The sequence below is a fragment of the Daphnia magna genome, linkage group LG4 (genome assembly GCF_020631705.1).
Source record: "Daphnia magna isolate NIES linkage group LG4, ASM2063170v1.1, whole genome shotgun sequence".
NCBI classification, from domain to species: Eukaryota; Metazoa; Arthropoda; class Branchiopoda; order Diplostraca; family Daphniidae; genus Daphnia; species Daphnia magna.
The window spans coordinates 4,059,384-4,080,095 of NC_059185.1; the positions used below are offsets into that span (position 1 = coordinate 4,059,384).

Genomic DNA, 20,712 nt, shown 5'->3' on the forward strand with positions numbered 1-20,712 from the left:
CAGGCACCGCCAGATGAGACCCCTGCATTAAGAACCCTTACTTCTGAAGAATCGAAAGATGAAGACAAAATGGCAGAAAAAGATTGCGAAGGCTGTGACAGCGAAACTGAAACGCAAGAGAGGTCATTCCTTTTCAAAAAGTTGTTCTTGTCCCACTTTGTACGCCCGGCTCCCGTTCCTGTGGCACCTCCCATCCGGCAACGACCAGTGGCACCCCCTTCGGCTTTCCTCATTGGAACTGTCTATCAACCAACATCCTTCGTTGCGGCACCAATTAGAACTACTGGATCTACCGCTGGTGGTACGTCCGACGAATTTACAGGCAATAGCATTATTAGACTAATGTGCATTTTTTAAAAGTCTTATCCATCGGCGGACAAACAACTATGCAGCTTGCCCAACCTTCCGCGGGCCTTTTATCCAGCTCAGTCAGCCAAATGAGTCCAGGTGCTGGCATTTCTGGACCACAGTTGATGCAAGGATTATTCTCCGGAGGACAATCGGCCATGCAAATAATCCGACCTTCTATGGCATTGCCTACAGCTGGTGCGAGTGTTCTAGGCTCTGGCTTGGCCGGGCAACAATTGCTACAAAGGCCGTTTATCGGAGGACAACAGGCAGTACAAACGGTTGTCCCCTCGACAGGTTTCTCTGCATTTTCAGTTGACCAAGGCAATGGGGCTGGAACACGACCAGCTCCACTTCAAGTTGCCACAGGTCCCTCTTCTACTGATGCATTGTCGACTGTACAAATAGCCAGACCTGGTTTATTTCCCAACGCAGCTGGACAAGGCAATATCGGAATTAACATTCAACAAAGCGGTATGTCACATTCTGGCAGTGGTTCTATCCCTAACTCTGTCGCCACCATCAATATATCAAATGCTGAGATACCGGAAGCTGAAACAACTGAACTGCCAGCAACAACGGAGGATGCGTCTCCCTGTTCCGTGTGTTAAAACCAAATGAGGGTTTGTTGTCGTGACTGTATTCCAAAAGCAAAAAAAGAGATGGTTTGCTATTATTTAATAAGTTATTTGTTGTAGTTAAGTTGATGAATTTCTCGTAATAATACAGAGATATTAGCAAGCAACAAATTTCTGCCCATCGATCGATTTCCATTCCTTTTTATAGTAATCAATTTGAGGTTAATTAATAGTTTAAACCATCATTATCTAATAATCAACGAAACTTATACGTGCATGCGTCCTTAAAAAAATCACAACAAAAACTACCTGAAATACTATTTGGGCTACTTGCATGGGGTATTTTCTCAGTCGTATCCTAGCAAAGTGAATAGTCTCAAACGATTGAGTAGATAGCTAGAAATCCGGTAGAGGTGGTCTCGTCGTCTGATGTCAATCTAACAAGCATTTGATTTGTGGACGAGTTGACTGCAAAAGGCAAACTTGCTGATCCTGATTTCTCCAAGAGCAGCGGAGAATTTACCGTAGGTCCGTCGTACACCTGTGTAAATTTACATTGCATTTACGAAATGAAATGTGAGTTTGCTTACGCTGCATTGATTTACAGCCTAGAAGCTACTTACATATAGGAAATCAAACCCCTCCTGTGTTTCCAGCAATGCGAACAGAAGGTTAATCTTCGTATGCGGTGCAGTGACGATATTCCAACGAAAATCGGCTAAATTTGGGTATGGGGCTGGGTAATTAGGACTTTTAATCGTTCCTGATGTTGCAGTAAGGCCATCAATGTTGGTAATTGTGAGTTTTATCTGAAAATTAGCAGAGAAATAGTGTTAAACTTGACAAGACTCATGTGCGGAACTTCAAGTAGCTTACGGTGTTGACGTGCCAATTGAAAGTATTCCTGTGTTCGCCTTGTTCCGGCCAGTTCATCCGTATCATCATTTTTGGACTGATTGAATAAATGACTCGTGATGAACGAGCTAAAAGGCCTTTATCGTCCCAAAGTACTCGACCCGATGTGTTCCAACCATCATACACCTGTTCAAGATAAATCGAGGAAAACCAAACAGGAAATTAGAAATGTGATGGCTTTTCAAAGTAATTTTTATGCCGTGCAGTCATGATGGGGTTGTTGGCCAAAGTCGCAAACTTATAAGTTGATGTATTCCTCTTGCTATCGAACTTTTCTTTTAGTACAATTATTCCATCGTGTTGCGCAGCCTCCACAAACCAAATGCAGTCAGAAACAGGGTTGGTTAGGGAACTGTAACTCCATGACGAAATGATACCATCACCATGGATGTAACCTCCGCAACCTGATGTAGCCAAAATTACTCCTTAACTATAGAAATTTATATATGTGACAAAATCAAACCGGGAATAAATGGTTGTTCTTTATCAAATACCTATTAATACAGCAAACGTGAAACGTGAGCCCGATTCATTTAAAGTTATAGGTTTTAACTTACACTTGCGTAGAAAATGTCCACTCCATAGCTTTGGTCGTAATAGGATGGAAACTCTACGTACAAATTATTTGACGACGATCGAACTGAAATTGGTTTAGTTGAACCGCTATGAGACAAGAGGAGCGGGCTTGTTGAATATGGTCCATCATAAACCTTTTCGCCAAAATACATTAGTGTAGTTTGCTTTTCCCTTCTGATATCTTGCAATAAATGAAGGATTTAAGTTAGTTCCTTAATGTTACCCTACCTTCAAAAAGTGGTTCTCTTTGGTGCGGAATTTATTGAATGCGAGCCAAATGGTATGGTTTGCTTGTACAGTAATCGCAATAATAGATTTCTGCACCAGGTGCATCAGATTATTTTTGTGAATATCTTCATCCGGTTTTGTTATCGGTGCCGAAACGATATGGCCAAAGCTTGTCGTTAGCTGATTACAAGACACGGAATACTCTTGTTGGATAAAAATATACACATGTGCATTAATTTGTGCAAACTTAGGGAAATTCAAATAAACGGATGACACGGAAATCTTACCACAGTCGTAGTGTTCATCAGAACCGTCAAGGCAATCGTATTTGCCATCACAGACAAGTTCGTTAGGAATACATTGCCGACCGCACTGGAATCCATCATTGCACTGCACATCCATTAGAATTTAGGTCAAATAGTGTTTTAAAAAATTGCAATTAAAAATTTGTGTAGTCTACAAGTGAAAAAAAAAAATGGTTGCAATACTCACTGGTGGTGGTTGATTTCCGATAAACCAAAACTGCCGACTTTTGGCACAATGCAGCTCATCCACTCCCGATTCGCAATCTTTTTCTCTGTTGCAAATTTTATCGTTATCAAGACATCCGCTGGTTTTTGTAGCACCAAAGGCGGAAGCGTAAGGATCGAATTGATCGATAATTCCTCGACAGAAGAACTTTTGAGACGAACAGCGCCACAAGCCTTCAAACGAAGTTTTGGGGCTGATTCCTGTTTTTTAAAGAATCAAATTCAGAATTGTTCAAAGTTTTTATGAATGACATATTTCTGTTAATTGACTCTTAAGGAATTTCAGAGAAAGTAAAGTGTAATTTTCTGTCATACCTCGTTGAGATGTGAAAGTTTCCAACTTGAAAGGTTCTGCACCGATAGATGCATTTGAATACTCTGATTTTATCTCGAACATATACTTTCTACACGCGTCTAACGATTTCCACTTGACTGGACAGGTATGGCAGGCAGGCAAATTGATTGAGAACAGGTTCGCTTCATCCGATTGTCGTTTCAGACAATGGTGTGGAATTTTGATGAATGAATTTTCTCGTTCTGGAACACCCCGTAGTAGTTCTCCATCCTTGGATAGATTTCTTTTACTAGGAGAAATCACACAGTAGAAAAAACTTTTCTCTATACCGGAAAGATTTGCAAGTTCACCGCAGTCAATTCAGAAGAATGGCCGGAACTATCCGTCCAATTTAGAATGATCGATGTCTCACTTGGAGCCTTTCTCAATTCGGCTTCGCTTTTGGAGATACCCAGACACACAAAATTACCTAACACAAAACATAATGCTTTACAGTAAACAGAATTTTTACATCACTTCTTTTTTTTCTTCTGACATTTAGATACACAAGATTTTTCGTCGATAATGGGTAATCATTTGTCAATACTTGCTGGTTGGTTTTCTGCCTGTACGGTCCAGAGTATGCCCACAACGAAGAAAGCACTTGAAAAGCAGAAACCATGACGCAACTCCATGGTTGCTACGGGCCAGTGAACACTCGTAAAACTTCCTTACAGTACCACACGCAAGTAAAACTTTGACTGAAAACGGAATAGCACAACTTTATGTGCCCACTTTTGTGTATGTTTGTTGTGTTAACGTTGTGGATGAAATTTAACGTTTGAACAATGCAACAAACTTGACACCAGTGAACACCTTAAGGTGGTATTCAGCACTAATGGGAAACGTTAAAAAGAGGGAAAAACTAAACAAAACTCCCCTTTTGTCCTGGGGGAAGGACATTTAAAGATTTTTGTTTCATTCTTTTATCTGCTTTTTGTAAGGCTCCCGTCCTCTCGGGTTTTTCCTTGCCTCAATGTTTTTATAGCCCATAGCCAAGTTGTACCTTTACCTTTCGACCTCTACCTTGTCTTCTTTCTCGGAACAATGATTTTGTATTGCCATTCCGTATAGCACCAAGTGTTGCAACGTTCTTTAGCAACTTTTTCTTCTGCATGCTCAAATTTAATGCTCCCACCAACCCAACACTTTTCACAGATTAAGACTTTAACATCAACACATTTCATATTATACACTAGACCCCATTCTTGCGAATATTAAATGCAAGTAATTACAATTCATCGATATGATTAGCTTAATAGAAATCATACTGATGAGTATACAGCAAGAAAACCAGGAGAAGAAGTATCTTCATCTGATACGAACCTAACCAACACTTGATTGGTCGACGAATTAACAATGAACGGTGTTGGAAGTAATCCCGACTTTGTCAGCAATAATGTTGAACGCAGCGTTGGTCCATCATACACCTACGGGTAAAGAAATAAAACATAAACACTTGTTAATGCCTCATCAGAAAGTCGTCATTTGATTACTCACGTAAAGGTAATCCGCGTCCGCCTGAGTTTCGAAGAGAGCGAATAATAGCCGGACTTTTGAGCCTGGTTCAACTTTAATGTTCCATCGGCAATCAACTGAGTTGGGATAAAATGTGGGATAATTTGGACTTTTTATCGTTCCAGTGTTTTCTTCAAAGTGGTTGTTGCAATGTGGCGTGGATTTCTGTGTGGCCACAGCGTAATAACATTGATATATTCTCTGGAGCAGGATGTAACTTGGATAGTAATAAATAACTGGTATATTTACTTGAGTGGTAATCCACCATGAGAAGTCAAGATTTTCGTTCGGCGTCGTTGTCCATATTGGTATTTTTATATGAACCATCACCTTATGTGTGATAGAATAAATGGCCACTTTTTTTTTAAATTCATCTTCTTTTCCATCGTATAGGACAAGGCCATCCGTATTCCATCCATCATAAACCTTGTAGAGTTAGAAGTATCTTACATAGCTCGGAAATTAATATAAAAATCTCATCGTATAAAATAAAAGGCTTGCCATTAAAGTACGGTAAAAATTTAATTTCCGATATGCATCAGAATCAGATATATTCGTCTTCAATAAAAGGGTATCGTCACTTTGCGTGGCTTCTATGTACCAAAAGCAGCCGGTATTGAACGTCGTGGCCAAAGACTTTGGAATGATACCGTCACCGTAAATATACCCACCGCAGCCTATTAATTGTTACGCCAGAGATAGTCCCAGAAGAATTGAGATTTCAGCGTTTCTTAAATTTCAACTTGGTAATGGAAAAAAGAAAACTCACCTGGAAGAAATTGATCGTCAGTGCTTCTTACCTGCAAATAAAACCACATACCAGATGTTACCCTAGATTCTCACTATTTCTAGCATAACAGCTTACACTTGTATAAAAAGCTTCAATCCCATAAGTCGTGCTCCAGTAAGACGGAAATTCAACAAATAAGTCGCTGGATGATGACCTTACGGAGTATGGCTTGGTGGATCCGTTGTGCGATAATAACAGAGGACTTGTTGAATAAGGGCCGTCGTAAACCTAATGACACAAGTTTGATCTTTAGTGCTTCAGTATGAGCTACTGTTTGAATATCTCTTTGTGTTACTTTGACTATGTGTTGGTTTTGGAAGGTGTTAAACTTGTTAAATGTCAGCCAGATGTGATGAGTGGATTGCACCGATATCAGAACCTTTGTATTCTGTGCAGTGTTAACGATTTTATCCCGATGGATTTCGTACGGTGGCATGTGGAACTTCTGAGACGAAAAGTTACCCGAAGGATTGGTGAGCTGAAAACACGTATTTTCTGAGTCAAATAAAATTAAAAACTGATTTGTCAACTAGTTTTCAAAATTCCACGTGCATTTTAAACAGGGTGAACTAACCGCAATGAGGACCCTCGTCAGAGCCATCCACGCAATCAAAATTTCCATTGCATACCAACTCTTTTGGTATGCACTGCTGCCCGCACCGAAATCCACCTTTATAGCAAACCTAGAACGCAAGACATCTCAAAAGTTATTAACTATTTAATACTTATTCAGTATGACATGTAATTTACAAAGTGAGCACGTCGTATTAATCTGTAAGTAACTCTTCGGTATAATATAATTAGATACATGATTGAGCCGTGCCTTCTGTGTTTAATAGTCGACAATTTGTGCACATTTTCAAAGCGTGTATCCGGTTATGTTTGATTGGTACTTAATAGTAGAAAGGAACTTAGTTCTATTTTTATATGCCATTGCCAAAGAAATCGACATTTTAAACCTTAATCCAGTGCTTGGGATTCGTTTTTCTTTAGTAAAATATTGATAGTTAAGCCAATAACTTACGTCTTGTTCACAGTAGCGATTTTCACTCTCGCATCCATCATAGCCATTGTTGTCGTCATAACATACATTGCTTGTGTCCATACAAAGCTGCTGATACTGGCAATAAAATTGATGAATTGGACACCTCAAAAATACATTTGGTGAATCCGGCGCAAAATTACCTGCAATTTTTGTAAACAAAAGTTGGTAAAGACAAATTAGTGCCAACTATAATATAACAAAACATCCTAAAATCAAGACATGCAATATGAACAAACCGCCTATGTTATAACATCTAATAAGAACCTTCTTGTTCAGTGAATATTTCCGACGAGGAGGAAGGGCCATTCCAAGTGGATGAATACTGGGAACTCATGTTAATTTTGTATTTGCGACACACGTCCAAGGGTTTCCACACAATTGGGCATGTCAGCTCACTAGTTGGCAATGTCAAGGAGAACAAATTTCCCTCTCCTATAGGCTGTTTGAAACAACTGCGAGGAATAACGACAGTTGCGTTCGCTTTTTCCCCTTTGTCTACCATTCCATCCTTGAAATCAAAAGCCAGGGCAGGTATAAGCAGAAATCACTCGGGAATTAACAACAGAATGCTAAACGCTTAAAGTATTACTTGAAATATTTCCAAGTTGAGAGATGTTAACTGCGGCGCGCATCCAGAATTGTCTTCCCAATTCAGCGTCAATGAACTTGAACGTGCGGAGGCGCTTATCAATGGTTTCAAATGAGCCTTCTCGTTCAACTGCAGGGAAAAAAAGAGAAAAAATTTTATTGTACATAGGCATTACATCTAGTAAATAACATCAACTAATAAACACTCTTTTGACCTTTGGAGGGATGACGAGTTCCGTTTGCATCGCTTTCCCCGCGAGTGATTGGTAATTTATAACGACTTCCACAATGTAAGAGCGACATTGTGTCAGATTTTTGGTCAACGAAAAGGCACACGCTTTACCTCTGCTAGTTGAAGATGAAAAAGGTGAGGCGAGGTTAATCGAATGCCAGGTTTTAGCAATCTTTTTGATACACTTTTGAGGCACAAAGATGGGAGCTTCCAATGGCACTTTGTATCCATCAGCGGATTCATAAATCTTAATCCTCACACCTGAGCTAACTTTAACACATTCCGCTGAAGGTACAGACCATTCGATTTTTAAAATGTCTTTAGTGAACAGAGCTGTTATTTGTGGAAGCGGTTCGTAATATGGCTCAGGATCTGAATAAATTGATACGTTAATCATAAGATAATTCAATTTGTCTGTGTAGCTTTTGGCTATTTACCAGTCAAATTGATGTCCACTAGATGGGCCAACGAACATTTAACGGCTCTCTTAAGATTAGCCACTGCAAAGTTTTTTTCTTGTTTCTGTCCATCTAGAACTCAAAAAGATAAAAGAATATCCATCAGTTACTTGCAAAATAAATAAGAAACGTTAGAATAATATCATGATTTTTCTTTAATCAGCTTACCTTCCTTATGAGTACCATTACTCACAGATGGGGCCTTTGTGCTTGAGGAATAGATGGTAGAATTTAAAGACAGAATCGATGTGAATGTCGGATCCTCCTCCAATATTTCCTTTATTGGTGCAAACACATCACTAGTTTGGCTCAATATGGCTAAGGCTATCTTCTTAACAGCCATTTCCATGGCCTCTAACCGGGGATTAAATAATTTGGAACATTCTACCACATTGCAAATAGCTGCAGGTTTAGCGTCATCAGCATTATCCTCTTGTTCCTCAGATCTAGCTAAAGCGATTAAAAAGTAAAGGACAATTATTCGATACCACAATTTCATGGCACATTCACTAGAAAATGTTAACGTTGCTAAGTATAATGAAAACTTGAAGAGACTACTGTTCTTGCTGCTTGATGCAAGACTGTTCTTGGTCTGAAACACTGACGCATACAGGCCACGCTTTGATACGCAGCACTTGCATGAAACATATACACACCGCCTTGCACTATAATATCAAATTCTTGCTTCCACGAGCTACTGGAGAACGATAGCACTGGTTTCAAGTTACTCAACATAATCAACTGGTCTCTTCTTCTAAAAATTATAGAAAGAAGAAGCCGAAGTTGCTATGATTTTGGCGATTCTTTGTAGGCCATCTTACGTCAAGCTTAATAGAAAACTTAGGATAATATTTACAATGCTGATTTTGTTGCTGTAAGTTCACACGTTTTGAAATTTCGGTTATAGGTCCTGTTTCGACTTTAGCCACATTGCAGCGGTAACATAAGTTCTTCATGGAAAATCGCATGAACACCATTTGCAGAAGTGTTCAAAGCCGTTTACAATCAGAATTTAAACTACGTTAACGTATAATTAATTTAAGCAATAGGATGGAATTACCTCAAAGCCAAAAGCCACTCGGTTTTCAACAATTCTAAGCGTGACCCGACTGTTCTGTTTGCACGTAGTCACGTGAGGAGGGACACGCAGGAATGACATCCGATACGTATGAACCAAGTATGACTGTACACTAGAGAACCAGAAACAATCATACCTTGATGTTACTTGACCTGCATTTAAGAATTCAATTTCTCTAAACGGCTTCAAACTCTGAAACCTTGTAGAGGTGGCATGAATATAAATAGCGACAAAAGTCGGAAGATAGAATTGTCTTGTTTCTGCAACAGCAGCAAACACACGTCGTTGGCCCACAAAAACCTCAAGGTTAGTTATTTAAGTTATTTTGCCTTTATTTTGCCAAAGCTACACAATTTTCTCTTTAAAGAAATTACGTAGTGCCTTAAATCGCAAGACAATCTGAAAATTTCGTTTGTAGCCATATTTGATAATGAAGCACGTAAGAGAAAGACACTGTAAATAGTAAATGGAAAACTAGGTTCACTGCTGCCACTGTAGGACCACCAACTGGTCTTCAATTCAGTAAAGATCTTTCGCACCGTCAAAAAAGATACTGTTGTCTTTCTTGCATTTCACACATTACATCAGCTGTCATTAGAGAGGTCAAACAGAATCTCACGAGAAAAAACAAAAGAATAACCTAAGCACTGCCATAGGTTTACGCAACCGTAGTTGTAAGGAAGGAACGTTGGACTTAATGCTTTGACATTTAACACCAGATTTCCAGTTTTATTTTAACTTAATTTTCTTCAAATCGTTCTTCCTCGGCACTGCATCATCCATCTGATTCAGCACATCACTAATTTGTTTCTACATTTTTTCCCCCTATAAAGGCACAATGAGTTCTCCAATGAATCAATCTGGCTCTCCAGGTAAACAAAGGATTTAATTAATGTTTTAAAATAGATTTTTGATTCTCCTAAAACTGTACATGTTTCAGGTATGTTGCGTCGTTCAACGATGAATCAACAAGGATCGCCAAGTAAATGGAATAAAACTAACAGAAATAATAGTGAAAGCTATCTAACTTGAATACTAAACATTTTACAGTCATGTTACGTCATTCCATGAGCGGCAATTCCGGATTGAACAATTTGGCGCATTCGTCGAGCTTTTCTCGTCGCATTAATGACCAAGATGGTATGGGCAACAACGCCGGAGCTCGTTCAGGTGGCAATAGTGCGGCCTATCGCGCTTCTTTGGTATCGCACTACGCCGAAGACTTAGATAGACGTCGTCGCGCTGAACGAGCTGTCGAAGAAAAGCTAACCGACGGAAGTAATTTTACCATTCACTTGATTGTATTTAACAGAAGGCATTCATGACATTTTGTTCATCTTCATTCAAAGTGCCTTCAGACAATTTGAAGATCGATTCTGTTGAGCTGTTTGCTAGAGACAATGCCCGGGAACATCGTACCGACCGTTACGAAGCCGTTCTCGATTCTGGCCGTGTAATTCTAATTGATTGTAATCCAGCTATTCTGCATTTGTACGAAACTAATTTTGTACCATTTAATAGGAGATTGGGTCACCATCTACCATGGCTATGTCTAGGTCGATGACGAATATGGCATCGATGCCGTCGATGGATTATCGTGCATCGTCTTCGCCGTCTACGGCAGTTCTCCGTCGTGGCCAGCCATTTTTCATGGCTGTGCGCATGAAGGACCGCAGCTTTGACCCTCGTCGCGACGTTCTACGTGCAGTGTTTACTTTCGGTATTAAGATTAAAATGATTACAATTAAGCGATTGCTTAACCCCCTTTTTTTTGTTAGGCCCGAATCCGCAAGTAACTAAGGGAAGCAAAGTTGTTTTGCCTTTCCGCATGAATCAGCGCGAATTCACCCGAGCTCCACAGAAATGGGACATGAGGGTCCATCAGCATGAGGGTTTCAACATCGCTCTTCAAGTAAAATGAATTAAAAGTTCAATTAATCTGTTGCTCTTTTCATAATTTATACCTTGCTATGGTACGCAGATTCATATTCCTGCAAACGCACTAGTCGGATTATGGCGAGTAAACATCGAAACCACCACGACAACGCCGGGTGCCCGCATTGACGAATTCCGTTGCAAAGATGACATTTACATCTTGTTCAATCCCTTCTGTCGAGGTTCCCTATTCTTTAATTACCATATTTTGATAGAAAATCAAAAACTTTTAATATCATATCTTGTAACAGAGGACTCTGTCTACTTGGACGACGAAGAACTACGAAGGGAGTATGTAATGAACGACACTGGAAAAGTGTTTGTTGGTACCCACCATCGTCCCAAAGGTCGCCGCTGGATCTACGGACAGTTCTCTGATGTTGCCTTACCAGCAGCCCAGCTTTTGCTAGGCCAGTCTGGTCTCAACCCAACGGAAAGAGGCAATCCCATCCAAGTTGTCCGTGCCATCGCTTCAATCGTAACCAACACCATTTTCAAAGTTTTTCTTCTCGTTTGTAGTAATCTAAATATTGAACTGGACAGATCAATGCCAACGAAGGCTTTGGATTGTTGGAAGGCAAATGGGAGGGCTCATTCGAAGATGGAGTTTGTCCATGGGTATGGACAGGAAGTTCCAAAATCTTCGAGCACTATCTACGCAACGGATCTAAGCCAGTCAAATACGGGCAGTGTTGGGTTTTCGCTGCCGTGGCTACTTCAAGTATTGATATTTAAATAGTTTAAGTATTCAAGAAACTCACTTTAACAATCTGCAGTCTTCCGAGCTTTGGGTATTCCTTCTCGTCCCGTTACCAATTTCGTCTCTGCACGTGACACCAATCACACTCTGTCGGTTGACAAGTATTTCGATGTCTTCGGAGATGAGATGAAAGGTGGCCCAGATGGTGACAATCAAGATGCCATCTGGAACTTCCACGCTTGGTAGAACAAGAGATAGTAGATGTAAAGTTAAAGTTTTTAACTGATTATTGATTGACTTAAAAAGGACGGAAGTATGGATGTCACGCCCCGATCTCCAAACCGGTTGCAATGGCTGGCAGGCAGTTGACCCGACTCCTCCTCCTCAATACAGGCAGAACAACACCGGAGGTTGTCTAGATAAAATTTTATTTTGCCATAATAGAGTTGAACAAATTCTTTTGTTTGCGTAGCTGATCCCAAGAGCCGTGGGCCGTTGGCTATCGAAGCCTTCCGTCGAGGTCCATCTTCGGTTGAGTCTGTCCGTCGTGGAGAAATCGGACTTGCTTTTGATACTCCCTATGTATAATGTTTAAAATTTAACCAATGCTTTCACAGACTAACCTTTTATTGGTTGATTTAAGTTGTTTGCGGAAGTCAACGCTGAAGTCACTCACTTCCAAGAAGACGAGACGTCTCATTGGGGATTCAAGAAGATCCCCGTCAACAACTATCAGTAAACAAAAACCTTAAAAAATCTTATTCGATTAACTAAAATTCAAAAGCTGATCATTAGGGTTGGCCGTATGATTTTGACGAAGCGACCGGGAGCTGATGACGATGTAAGCGATGCCGACGTGGAAGATATCACTTGCCTTTACAAGACTTTCGATCATGTGTCCCGCTACCAAAGGCAATCCGATGGATGTTTCAATGCCCACTTTAGTAATTTTTGAATAGTAGTTTCTTTTTAATTCACAAGTTAATCAATGGCTTACCTTCAAAGACCAAGGGCTGTCATCGCCATACTTGGAAAGGAGAGACAGGGACAGGGATATGATCCCTTATCCAGGAACATCCGTGCGTCGACTAAGTGCGGTGGACATCGCTCGCAAACCCTGGTACGATGAATCCCGTCATCCAGTGGATTCCGGAAACACAGCTGCCGATCGTATGTCAGCCATGAACGCAGCTCGTAGTGTTGAACGAGCTCAGCCCATGTTTGATTCCCGAACACCCAATGACGACGTTCACTTTGATTTGGTTGAGCAAGAAAAAGTTGCATGGGGACAGCCCTTCAATCTGCAAGTTCTCATGCAGGTATTTAAAAAATCAGATAACTCTGTTCAAAACACACTAATTCAAATTCGATGTCAATGCATTTCAGAACCGTACTCAAGAAATGCGAACCATCACGATATACCTATGTGCCAATTCCGTCTATTACACAGGAGTTACTGCTCGCCGTCTTGGTCGCGTCGATCGCCAGTTTGTTCTTCAACCTGGAAGCCGTGAGTTTTCGTTTTTCTGTAGTCATTAAAGAACAGTTTGCTGACCTATCGTTTGCTATTCTCAATAGGAGAAACTATTCAGCTCCGTGTAAGCTGGGACGAATACCGTGACAGGGTTGTCGACTACGGCCACATTAAGATCTACGCCATGGCTTCAGTGCAAGAGACGAAGCAATCCTGGAGCACCGAAGACGACTTCCAGCTCGAGAAACCAAAGCTGGATATTCAGGTAAATCAGGCCGAAATATATTACCTGTCCAAACAATTTATTTTTCACGAAGAAGAAAATTTCAATTTCAATTCTTTTCACCAGGTTCGAGGAAATCCTCAGATAGGCCAGGATTGCTTCGCCACTTTCTCTTTCATGAATCCCGTGTCAGTTACCCTGACAGAATGCGAGTTCACATTTGAAGGAACCGGTCTTGTTCGTGCCCAAACAGTAAAATACCGGTGAGTTAACACCTAACGAATTTGCATTAGAATGGAAACATTTGACTGATATTCGAACATTTCAAAAATTACCATTAGTGACGTTAAACCGGGTGAGATGATCAGCTTCGTTCAAAAGTTCCTTCCTCGGTTTATTGGTGAACGCAAACTGGTTGCAACGTTCAACTCCCGTGAACTGGGTGATATTGTCGGCTCTCGTCCAATTCATGTCCGTGAGTAAGACACGACAGTCTCGCACAATCAAATTGCGAAAACCCCAACGACATAACATTTTGAGCTTCGAACTTGGACTGCCCTTAAAAAAAGAACTTTGCAAATTAGTAAAATGACTTTCTGGCTTTTGACGATATGCATATTAATAGTCTTAAGTTCCTGTCATTATATTAACTGCCATTTAAACGCTCTATTTTCCTCCATTTTCTACCGCTGTATGGTTTAGGTTGTTGACATTTGTTGTTATTCTAACTTTCTCGGTGACGGTGTACTCAGCAGGAATAAATTTTCGCCAAGCAGATTTCTCGTGTTTTACTTGTCATTGCTTGATTTTTTTGTTTTAATATCTGATTACTTGAGTAGGCGACGCAACCTAAAAAAACAAAAACATTAGCAAACCATCGCGTAAGCATCATGCATATCATTAACTGATTTGATAAAGCGTGAAAATGATTAAAATGAGTGTTCCACGGACAACAGTCGGCTTTCTATGCTCACAAATTCTAATATTTTATGCAGGTTTGAAAGCGTTTCCCTATTTTAATATGCCCCTAGATTTTAGCTATGCCCTACATACGTTTTTTCTTCTACCTGCCGACAGTTTTCACTGGTTGACTTTTTCCTTTCTTACGACTTTTACTTTCCATTATTCTGCGACTGACGGAAGAACTTGAAATGGCATTAGAAAATCGGTGAAATCAAATAGAAAGTAAATGTTTGAAGCATTAGTTTTTTTAATCCTTCAAGTTTTGATACCAGATTAACTTTCCCCCTTTCTACTAATATTAGAAAAAAATTGAAATTCGATTAGAAATTTCGTGAAATCGAAAATTCGCAATCCCAGCAAATTTCAAATCATTGTGCCATTCAAAACAATTTCTTTCATCCTTTTGCTGCATAGTAAGAGGTACTGGCACGTAAAAATTAAGTCGTGACAGTCTAATGTCATCAATTAAGGTTCCAGTTTTTACTCACCTCTCTTTGTCACAAATCCGGTCCGGGGAACGGCAGTATATAAAAAGCCGGTTGTCATCACCGTCTTCTTAGCATTCAACATATGTGAACTCTTCTTGTCGGTCTTGACTTCCACGGTACCTGCAACCAAAAGTTAATTAAATAAGAAAGAAATGCAGGTTAAGCTGACTTCCACAGCTTTTTTCCTGGCCATCCTTGTGACATTCACTCTTGATAGTGCCCACTCGGACGCATTCCTCACACATGAAATTCATCGTAAGTCACAGCCGACCATCGATAGAGAATCTTCCGTCAGCGTGAAAAGTGCGACATTTGCCAAACGTGAGATTCGTGATGTACCAGTTCGAACCGATTTAAGTCCACCTCTACTCGGAGAATTTTCGCCGATTGACGTGAACGATCCCGAAGTCAAGGAGATTGCCGATTTTGCTACGACGGCGATCTCTGCCAGCAGCACCGCTGGGCCGTTTCGGCTAATCAGGATAGTCAAGGCCGCATCACAAGTAGGCATCGGTGCCGTCAATTTCAAGTTGACTTTGGAGGTTGACGGTGCTGATGAAAAGCATATGCGTTGCGAAGTGGTGGTTTTTGACCAATCGCTAGTGAAATCATGGACTTCCATTTGTTTTCCCATTGAAAATGCACCAGTGAAGACGATAGAGGAACATAATCCTGATTCCCGTCTTCCATTCTTACGCGGCTACTCTCCGATTGATACAAACGACGCAGAAGTAAAGGAAATTGCTAGATTTGCAAATGTTGCAATTTCGGGCGCGACAAATTCGGGCCCGTTACAATTAGTCAACATAATCAAAGCTGAGGTGGAAGTGGTGGCTGGCAAAAACTACAAACTGGTTCTGGAGCTGGACGGGTCTGAAGGAGAAAGCGACGTTTGTGAAGTGGTGGTCTTCGACCAACCATGGACCAATACGCGCATATTAAGCAAATACAATTGCTTACCAATCAGAACTAAATCGACAGCAACGGACAATGAGGTTAGACTAAATGAACCTCGACTACCTGCTGCTGAATTATTTTCTTCGACGGACAGTTCTTTGCATAACAAACGTGAAATTTCTGGTTTGGTCCAATCTGATACAAGTCCACTTCCACCTGGTGGGTTTATGCCGATTAATGTGAACGACAATGAAGTGAAAGAGATTGCAGAATTCGCCAGTAATGCTATATCAGCCAGAACTAACGCCGGTCCTATTACTGTGGTCGACATAGTCATGGCTGAATCACAAGTTGTTGCTGGAAAAAACTATAAACTCACTTTGGAACTGGGCGGCAGTGCTAGAAAAAAACACCTTTGCGAAGTTTTGGTTTTCGACCAATCTTGGACAAATACTCGCATACTAAGCGAATTCAACTGTTCACCAATCCGAACCACAGTTGACGTAGAAGAATCGCGTCCGACTGCTGATGGGTTCCCCTTGTTCAATCTTGACGACCCCTCTCACAAAAAACCTGACATTCTTGCAAGTTCATTCCGACTGAATAGAATTCCCGTCATACCAGCTGGATTCTCATCCATTGAAGTAAATGATGCTAAAGCAGACTTGGCAAAATCGGGAGCCTTCAAACTGATGAAGGCCATCACTTTCTGGGGACGAAAAAAAGAAAAAGCACAGAGGTAAATGAAGATCACAGGGAAAGAAAAGAAAAAACCGAAATTCAATTGTATCGCTATTACCACAAATGCGTTATCAGTCAAGAGAAAGCTGTTCCTGGTGCTGCAGCTTTGTCGTCCTAACCCCACCTACATTTATTCGCTACACATGACCTACTGTGGTCTTACTTCTAACCAATCTGTAAATGAGTAGCCGCAATAAAAATCTTTTTTAGCTAAAATATTATTTGTCTTACCAATGATTTATTCTTGTAAGTACTATGCACTAACGTAACCCGTATTCACGTCAGCTTGATTATCTACGACAATCCGTAAGTACCGGAAGAAACTCTTGATGGCGTTCGAATCCTGTCGGTAATTAAGACCAAGAACCTGCCTAAAATGGATTGCCGCCGCCCCAATGGGTCAAAGAATCAAAGGTTTTGGGGCTTGTTGGAAGAACAAAGAATTTTCACGGCCGTAAAACAGCAATAATTGTAATCCTATTGGAAGATCTATTGAGATGGATGGCTCAAAGAAATGGAAATTACAATGTATTATAGTATTATAATGATGAGCACAGCGATAACGGACATCTTTATCAGGTTTAGATGACGGTATGTTGTATACGAGATGGAAAGACGACATACCTATTTCAATCGCTGTCGGACATTTCGCTCGATTCAGGTTCGCTTTCCATATCTTCATCCTCGCTTTCTTCTTTTTTACTCTTCTTTTTCTCGGCTTTTTTACTGGTTGCCTTGGACTTCTTCTTAGAGGCACCTTCGGACGCTGAAGACGATTCATCGGTACTTATGTATTCTTTGCTTTTGAAATCACCAGGAGATGATTTAACTGGAGATGGCTTCGCAGACTTGGTAGGCGTTTTGACGGACGACTTGCTCGACGATTTGGCTCCTTTTTCTTTGCTCTTTGAAGAACTAGGTGGAGCGGCTGATCCTCCACCTGATGCTTCATATTCTTTCATCGCCTTTTCGTAAGACTCTTTCGCTTCTTTCGCCTTGGCTTCCCAGACAGTACGGTTATCTACCGTCTTCCACATCTCTCCTGCTTTCCTAAGCAGATCGGTGACGCTGATGCCAGGATTGTCGGCTTTTATCTGTTCGCGAGTGTCATTCAGCCAAAGCATGTACGAAGACAGCGGTCGTTTTGGCTTGTTTTCGTCCTTATCCGCCTTGGTCTTTCGTGGCTTGGAGGTCTTTGGCGTCTATCCGCAAATTGAATATAAAAGTTAACAAACCAACTATTTAAGATATTAACTATAGAAATTACCGCTGCTTTTGAGCTGCTCGATTTCTTTGATTCTTTTGGTTCTTTAGGTTCTTTAGATTCTTTTTTGTCTTTCTTTTCCTTCTTCTCTTTCTTTTCTTTTTTCTCCTTTTTGTCTTTCTTCTTTTTGGACTTCGAATCTGAATCATTATCATCACTACCAGCCTTGCCAGCGCTGCCCTTGGCCGCAACAGAAGCATCAGACGCTTCAGAGTCAGTCGTGGCCACGTTAGAATCATATTCTTCTGCAACATCGCTCTCCTCGCCGGGTTTAAAGTCTTCGTCGTTCTCATCCGAATCTCCACCAGAATCGTCACCTAAAATAAATACGTGATTTAAAAAGCTTTTAACGGGTAAATGAGATAAATAAAACATACCGACGGCATCTCGCTGTTTGCCTTCAGCTTTAACACGGGCCAGATAGGCATCAGGCGCTTCTTCTTCGTCTGAATCGCCAAAATCATCAGCATGAGACGACTTATCCTTGAAACGGGAAAAAGAAAAAATGTTACTTATCATTGTCATTGTTTTCCTAAGTTCACATTCTTACGCTTCGGCCAGTGTTTTTGACGCGGAGTTTTTTGTTGTTTACGAAATCGTAAAGGCGGTTGTATTCTTCCTTTTCGATGCTACTGAAAGTATGAACAACCCCATTCTTGGTCTCTACTTCGAAATCGAAAGATCGTGTACTTCCTCCACCTCTAGCAAAGTTTACACTCGCAATTTCCTCGAAACTATTTGATAACAAAACTTGTTAACTCTGTTAAAAAGCTGTACGTAGTTCCAAACGATTTACCGAATGTGGATTGGCGGTTTATGAACGTAAATAAAACCGCGTTCCAAAGGATACAAGTAACCTGCTGCTGCTTTGTATGAGCAGCCTACAGCCGGAGTTCCAGAATGCCTGCCAGAAAAAAGACAATGAATAAAAAGAATCCAAACGCTAAGCACGTAGAACTTAATTTTTACCCTGTAAAGTTTCCGGGTATTGTAACCTTGCGGTTAACCATTGCCTTCATAACAGTACTCATTACTTCATAAGTTGGACCATTACAATCACGGGAAAGCCTGCCTTCAAATTTTTCTTTCAGTTCCTCCCTGAGAAATAAGACATATTAAAGCTGCAAGTCGTGAGCTGTATGAAAGTGCTTACTCCGACAAAGGTATTTCGAACGACGTCTCTTCATCTTTATTGAAGAGGAGAACCAAAAAATGATATCGTGTCTGACCTTGTTTAATGGGTGGATCAAGGCTCACCTGAAATCAAAATATTGCATTACAACATGTTGTAGCTGCTTCTGGAAATATTGTAAAACTTACGACAAAGAAAATTTGACGGCCATCCTTGTGCGGGAGTAGAAAGAGGCGAAGTACAGTCGAGGAGGGAATCTTGTAGTCGAACGTTTTACCATGCAGTTGGAAAAATGTCTGGAAAACTTTGATGTCATAACGACCTCTAAAAAATGATATGGTTTAATTTGACTATTTAGCAAGCACATATTTGCAACAATTACCTTGGTGTGAGGCATTGAATTTCTCTGAAGATGGCAATGGCATCACCAGTTGCACTGATGACACTGGCTTTAGGCATCACCTGTTTCTGGAATGCTTCAACTGCATCATCTCCACCCTGATCATTTGACTGAATGAAAAGACGCATTTCCATCAGGCTGACAGATGCATCATCATTCTAGTTTGATAAAGTGAATAATAAGTACATGACTGATCTGTTGGTATTTATGTTGTATCTACTTGATGAAACTCTAAGGTGACTTCATTTTTTCCTGTTGTACACTGTGACACATTGCTCAGAGGAATCTCAAAAGCTGTATGGTTTCCAACTTCAAAAGACATGGTTGAACCACTGAATTCAGCACGGCCCCAATTCCATCCTTTGACACTTAGTTCTTTCTCTAGCATGTCTTTTTTGTAGGTTTGGGTGAAAAACTTTGCCAATTTGTCTTGATCCTTCATATTAAAGTAAAAAAATAAAATTTCCGTGATTAGAAAGTTGGCTGGTGTAATTTTGCGTACTCAACAGTCAACTTACTGAATCTTTGAATCCACCATATCGATGAAGTGCTCCGCTTTTAAGAAATACTCGTAGGCCCCAAGCACCAGCAAGCCTCTGCCAGTTAACTAATTCAATGTCTGAAGAACTTATTTGTTCGACTTTACCCGTTTTTGAATTCTTAAACACGATGCTCTGATCCGTTAGTTTTAAACGACCTGGTGTCTGGAAATAAGAAAATTAATTACATGCAGAAAACTATCATAAGCTGAATGAAAACTTCTCTACTCACTTACCATTGAACCTTTAATTTCAGCCGAAACATCAGAAAACTCTAAAAAATCCATCACTAACTACGAAGTTTTAATCCAAGGAATAAAATTAAATCACACTACAATTATACTAGACTGGGAGAGAAACACGCGTAACAAGCAGTCTGTTCTTGTTGCTTCGCGCCGAGAAGTAGAAGAACGTATTTGGGACGTTGCCTTTTATTTAATTGTTTTTATTGTAAAATATTTTTCTACCAAGTTCAAGACTTCAAGTTACGGTATGTGATAATGAAAGGTTAAATTTAATAATATTATGACAACATCTGATTGCAAATAATCACGTCTGAAACAATTAATTTTACTATTAGATAGCATGAAGTACGACTAAAGGAGCGCGAAAGGAGGACCGAAAATGTGAAGAAATTCTTCCGATTTTGTCGGTAACGGGAAATAGTGTCCCAAATCTGAACACCAGATGGCAGTATTAAGCAAAGACACCTTCGTTTGCAGTTACTGATGAGTCTTT

At 40.4% G+C, this 20,712-nt stretch overlaps 5 protein-coding genes across 8 annotated transcripts; 2 read left to right on the plus strand and 3 right to left on the minus strand.

Annotated features, from left to right (window-relative positions):
* Positions 1-747: 747 nt before the first annotated feature.
* LOC116922000 (cubilin-like) lies at positions 748-4,198 on the minus strand. Of its 2 annotated transcripts, XR_006645415.1 has the most exons (13): positions 4,057-4,198; positions 3,800-3,939; positions 3,491-3,740; positions 3,138-3,376; positions 2,933-3,035; positions 2,646-2,848; positions 2,399-2,551; positions 2,305-2,335; positions 2,046-2,245; positions 1,803-1,967; positions 1,550-1,735; positions 1,236-1,467; positions 748-985 (listed from the first exon to the last, which is right to left on the minus strand). XR_006645415.1 is itself a non-coding variant. In XM_032928374.2 (12 exons), the coding sequence occupies exons 1-12, from the start codon at positions 4,142-4,144 to the stop codon at positions 1,303-1,305; spliced, it is 1,923 nt and encodes a 640-aa protein (XP_032784265.2). In that variant the 5' UTR covers positions 4,145-4,198; the 3' UTR covers positions 1,012-1,302. The 2 variants fall into 2 exon arrangements, 1 of the variants encoding a protein (XP_032784265.2); XM_032928374.2 differs by lacking the exon at positions 748-985 and having other exon boundaries at positions 1,012-1,467.
* A 338-nt stretch (positions 4,199-4,536) lies between these two features.
* LOC116935922 lies at positions 4,537-9,436 on the minus strand. 3 transcript variants are annotated; one of them, XM_045172271.1, is made up of 16 exons: positions 9,201-9,436; positions 8,997-9,090; positions 8,309-8,590; positions 8,120-8,212; positions 7,666-8,054; positions 7,452-7,580; positions 7,127-7,370; positions 6,842-7,002; positions 6,392-6,500; positions 6,113-6,312; positions 5,893-6,045; positions 5,797-5,827; positions 5,529-5,704; positions 5,277-5,453; positions 5,010-5,192; positions 4,537-4,939 (listed from the first exon to the last, which is right to left on the minus strand). In XM_045172271.1, exons 1-16 carry the CDS (start codon positions 9,297-9,299, stop codon positions 4,775-4,777), a joined length of 2,685 nt encoding a protein of 894 aa, XP_045028206.1. In that variant the 5' UTR covers positions 9,300-9,436; the 3' UTR covers positions 4,537-4,774. The 3 variants fall into 3 exon arrangements, with proteins under 3 accessions (XP_045028206.1, XP_045028205.1, XP_045028207.1); XM_045172270.1 differs by having other exon boundaries at positions 8,120-8,218; XM_045172272.1 differs by lacking the exon at positions 8,997-9,090 and having other exon boundaries at positions 8,120-8,218; positions 9,201-9,316.
* An 11-nt stretch (positions 9,437-9,447) lies between these two features.
* Positions 9,448-14,327, plus strand: LOC116921991 (hemocyte protein-glutamine gamma-glutamyltransferase). The gene is made up of 20 exons (XM_032928363.2): positions 9,448-9,524; positions 10,052-10,090; positions 10,159-10,200; positions 10,269-10,496; positions 10,568-10,671; positions 10,740-10,938; positions 10,997-11,130; positions 11,200-11,335; positions 11,405-11,631; positions 11,697-11,874; positions 11,930-12,095; positions 12,160-12,263; positions 12,326-12,435; positions 12,497-12,588; positions 12,649-12,797; positions 12,859-13,172; positions 13,240-13,363; positions 13,432-13,592; positions 13,677-13,813; positions 13,892-14,327. The coding sequence occupies exons 2-20, from the start codon at positions 10,057-10,059 to the stop codon at positions 14,031-14,033; spliced, it is 2,781 nt and encodes a 926-aa protein (XP_032784254.1). The 5' UTR covers positions 9,448-9,524; positions 10,052-10,056; the 3' UTR covers positions 14,034-14,327.
* Positions 14,328-15,048: 721 nt separating this feature from the next.
* Positions 15,049-16,855, plus strand: LOC116922003. Its single transcript, XM_032928378.2, has one exon. The coding sequence runs from the start codon at positions 15,154-15,156 to the stop codon at positions 16,639-16,641; it is 1,488 nt and encodes a 495-aa protein (XP_032784269.2). The 5' UTR covers positions 15,049-15,153; the 3' UTR covers positions 16,642-16,855.
* Positions 16,856-17,150: 295 nt separating this feature from the next.
* LOC116921995 (FACT complex subunit Ssrp1) lies at positions 17,151-20,384 on the minus strand. The gene is made up of 12 exons (XM_032928368.2): positions 20,211-20,384; positions 19,954-20,139; positions 19,656-19,871; positions 19,418-19,593; positions 19,224-19,359; positions 19,057-19,160; positions 18,873-19,001; positions 18,700-18,807; positions 18,454-18,637; positions 18,281-18,386; positions 17,907-18,220; positions 17,151-17,841 (listed from the first exon to the last, which is right to left on the minus strand). Exons 1-12 carry the CDS (start codon positions 20,259-20,261, stop codon positions 17,269-17,271), a joined length of 2,283 nt encoding a protein of 760 aa, XP_032784259.2. The 5' UTR covers positions 20,262-20,384; the 3' UTR covers positions 17,151-17,268.
* Between the last annotated feature and the right edge of the window lie 328 nt (positions 20,385-20,712).